Genomic DNA, 3,545 nt, shown 5'->3' with positions numbered 1-3,545 from the left:
TACATATATGGATATATTCATTTGAGAAAACTCATACTTGGGTTTCAAGCATTGCATAATTCAAAACATATTCATCTCATAGCATGTCTCATCATAGCATAGCATAGCATAAACATCGTAACAAAATTGACATGACTTAACATAATTTGGTCAGAAACTGAAATTCATCTCTTTATTCGTGGCTAACTGATCAGTCTCCTATATGTAATTCCTCTAAGTGGTGAGACCATTTGTCGGTTATTATCGCCCGACCGCATCAGGGCCTTAACATAACATGGTTCGAAAATTTCTTTTACACTCTTAATTCGAGTCATAACAAAGTCTAATCATACTTTTAACAAGATTTCATCAAGAATAAGAATTATATAACAAGATTCTAACAATTATCATGAACGATCGAGATAAGATTTTAAAACAAAATCTCACTTACAGATTCTATTCGTACGAGATCGAACTACTTGAATTGGTGCAGCTTTTATCTTCCAAAAATTCAGTCACATTGCCGAAAGGTCTGAGACATATAGAACCATCGGATCGACATGAAATTCGGTCTGGACATTCCTAAGGATTATATTAATTGTGAACGGTGGAGATCTGATTTTTATTCCATTTGAATCCGTTTCTGGTCCACGAACATAAGCTACTTCTTTCCCAAGTAAAATCGGTGCAGATTTCTTGCAAAAATCATATAAAAAGTTCTAACCGTTGGATCGGACTGAAATTTAAACTATATATCTCTATGGCATCGAAAATAAGTTCCGAACTAAGTACTGCGTTTTCAAACTTGAAAACATCTCTGCAGCGTTTTGCCTCTTCTCTTCCCTCTTGTCTCTCACGAAATTTGAGGGAACTTGTGGTGTGATTTTTCTTAAGCTTTGAGCCTCTATTTATAGGCACCCAAGTTAAGATTGACTAAGATCTTGGTTTTCAAAGTTTGAATAAAGCTTTATCTCTTAAGATTTGATTATATCTAGAATTTGATCACTTATCTTGTCTTATATACTAATTATCTTGATATTCAAACTTCCAATATCTAATATTCTTAATATTAATTTATCTTGGTACAAACGCATTCAAAATAATCAATAAAAATCAAGATTTTAATATTTTGTAATCTTTAAAAATCCGGGTTTCACACACATACCATAGAATTAAGAATAATAAAAATATCATGTACAACATAAAAGATTCTATGCTTCTTCAATTCTATCTTGCAACAAGCGGATTTTATGATGGCCAAATGAGTGTCCATTGCTTCCTCCAATATCTTCCTTCACCAAGTTCTCTTTTGCCTTGCCCCAAATAACAGCATATAACCCAATAACAAGCACAATTGAACCAACCACACTGCAGGAACATTCAAATGGATTTCTTAAATGAACCAAGATTTACATGTCGAAAATGCAGCATACATTGAAGGATCGTACACGACTTGAACGGGTGAAACTGCATACCTCCCGACGTAGAGAACTTCGTTAAAGAATATGAGACCAATGATCGCAGAAATGACAATCACCAAGGGGTTGAACATAGCAACGAAAAGTGGTCCTGTCCTCCTCAGACACCAAGACATCAAGTAGAGTCGGAACGATATATTGAGGAGTCCCTAAAATGACAACACAACAGAATTCATGATATCAAATAAGCCATAAACCATCCCACATCGAGAAAATACAAGGTCGAATTTCCAACATTATTAGACCACTCCATTCGACACGATCTCTCAAAAGAATTCAATATTTCTAGTGTTTTGTAGAGCTTTTAGGAAGCACATCTTACATTTTCTTCAAACTTTTGTTAAGAAAAAGCTAAAAAGTGCTTCCTATAAGCTCTAGGAAACACTACCTAACAGTGGTTAATCTCACTTCTGCCACATCCCACTATGTGACCAACAAATGGGATAAGAAACCATTAGAAATAAAAAAAACCATAGGCTCAAATCACAATAAGTAAGATCATTATAAAACTTTAACATGATTTTATTTTGATACACAAAGATTTTATTGGTTTCGTAGTTCCATGTTTGTGTATTCATACATGAACTGATTCAATGAACTCTGTGGAACATATGATCATTTTCTTACCGCATATAATACAGCAACTAAGCCCATCTCTGCTTGTAACTTCCAAGCAGTTAGATCTTTTTCGGCAATCAGAGCAATAACCGAGGATTGTATTGTCACAAAGACGCAGTAAATCGCCATTACGATCATCTCCACCGGGTATATCTTGAGAATTGTAGCCTGAACTACAGTCCATGCCGCGGCTAAAAAGGCAGCCATTGCAAGTAAAGTTCCTCCAAGAACCCAATTTTGTGGTGGTGCCAATATGTGTACCGAAGAGGTTAAGATTAATGGCTTGTTCAAGATTGCTGCTCCTTTGTATAGCGTCGCAATAGACGCCCCCGCCATCAAAACAAGAGTTCCCAAGAACTTGAGTATGCCACTTGATTCTGCCAGATTTAGTTTCTCCATCCTAAAGTGATCAAGATTTATATCAGTGATCGAGTCTCGATTGCGAAAAAGACTGAAATCTGATATACAAGACTGGGAGATAACCTGAATATGATGGCGAGTATGTAAGCAAAACCTGGAACCAGATTCAGCAACTCTGATCCCAGTGTGGGGGAGCTATATTTTATACCAGCATAACTCCCAGTATCTGCTAAGCAACTTCACAAATCAAGAAAACAACCTTAAATACGATGTTCTTGGAATTAAAACCGGATCCAATTGAGTAGCTAGTTAAGTAATGAATTACCCGCACAGAGCAAGAAAGAAAATCCTCCAAACAACAGCAAACGAAAGCGGTGGGATTTTAGACCTGCGAAGAATCAAAAACCCAAATAACCCACAAACAAATTTCTTGAAAACCCAACAAAAACAGAACCAAGAAAAGATTTTTACCCACGGAAAATAAACGCAATGGGGAAGAGAAGGAGAGTGGCCAAGGCATTGGAATAGACGGAGATAATGTAGAGACTGGCGCCGTTGGACATAGCCATCTTGCTTACGATCATATTGCCCGCTAAAGCAGTCATCGCTGCCACCATGCCCACAAATGGCAGCAAGAATTGTGGCCACTCCATGCTTCCTTCTCTTCTGCGTTGTGGGGTTGGGTTTCTTTCTACTTCGTACGTTTGTAGGTGAGCATTCCAAATAGGATTTTATGGGGGTTGTCACATGGTCTTCTACGGTTAATGACATCTTATATAGTATATAAAATTGTCACATGGTGTTCCTCGCACTCAAGATCCAACGATCATTTTTAGTTCAAACATGTGAGGTTAATGTTCGATTTTATATAAAAAATAATAACAAAAATGCAATGATGTTAGTTGGATTTATAGGAAAAGTTAGGAAAAAATCCTCTATTGTGGAGAGAGAAACAACACAGGATACTGTGCATTAAAATAAATGATTTCAATATTTCATGTGTGTAATTAATTAAATAATTAATTATTTAATCATGTGATATGAATTACAGAAGTCTATATATTGCACAGTATTTTGTGATGTTTCTCTCTCCACAGCAGAGGATTCAGA

General features: G+C 36.3%; 1 protein-coding gene across 1 annotated transcript; it reads right to left on the bottom strand.

Moving 5' to 3' along the window:
• Window positions 1-1,112: 1,112 nt before the first annotated feature.
• Window positions 1,113-3,163, bottom strand: LOC140884608 (WAT1-related protein At3g28050-like). The gene is made up of 6 exons (XM_073291408.1): window positions 2,907-3,163; window positions 2,761-2,823; window positions 2,559-2,672; window positions 2,085-2,475; window positions 1,455-1,606; window positions 1,113-1,347 (listed from the first exon to the last, which is right to left on the bottom strand). Exons 1-6 carry the CDS (start codon window positions 3,086-3,088, stop codon window positions 1,191-1,193), a joined length of 1,059 nt encoding a protein of 352 aa, XP_073147509.1. The 5' UTR covers window positions 3,089-3,163; the 3' UTR covers window positions 1,113-1,190.
• Window positions 3,164-3,545: the final 382 nt, after the last annotated feature.

The sequence above is a fragment of the Henckelia pumila genome, chromosome 2 (genome assembly GCF_033568475.1).
Source record: "Henckelia pumila isolate YLH828 chromosome 2, ASM3356847v2, whole genome shotgun sequence".
Taxonomy (NCBI): Eukaryota; Viridiplantae; Streptophyta; class Magnoliopsida; order Lamiales; family Gesneriaceae; genus Henckelia; species Henckelia pumila.
The sequence above is the reverse complement of the archived record's forward strand: the minus strand, read 5'-3'. Positions and strand labels throughout refer to the sequence as shown.

What these genes read in the sequence shown, in the direction of transcription:
- LOC140884608 (XM_073291408.1), bottom strand. Translation starts at nt 3,088, where the DNA reads ATGGAGTGGCCACAATTCTTGCTGCCATTTGTGGGCATGGTGGCAGCG. An exon ending in ATACTCGCCATCATATTCAG is followed by an intron (nt 2,476 to 2,558) that starts GTTATCTCCCAG and finishes TGATCACTTTAG; the next exon opens with GATGGAGAAACTAAATCTGG. An exon ending in TAGTTGCTGTATTATATGCG is followed by an intron (nt 1,607 to 2,084) that starts GTAAGAAAATGA and finishes TTGTCATTTTAG; the next exon opens with GGACTCCTCAATATATCGTT.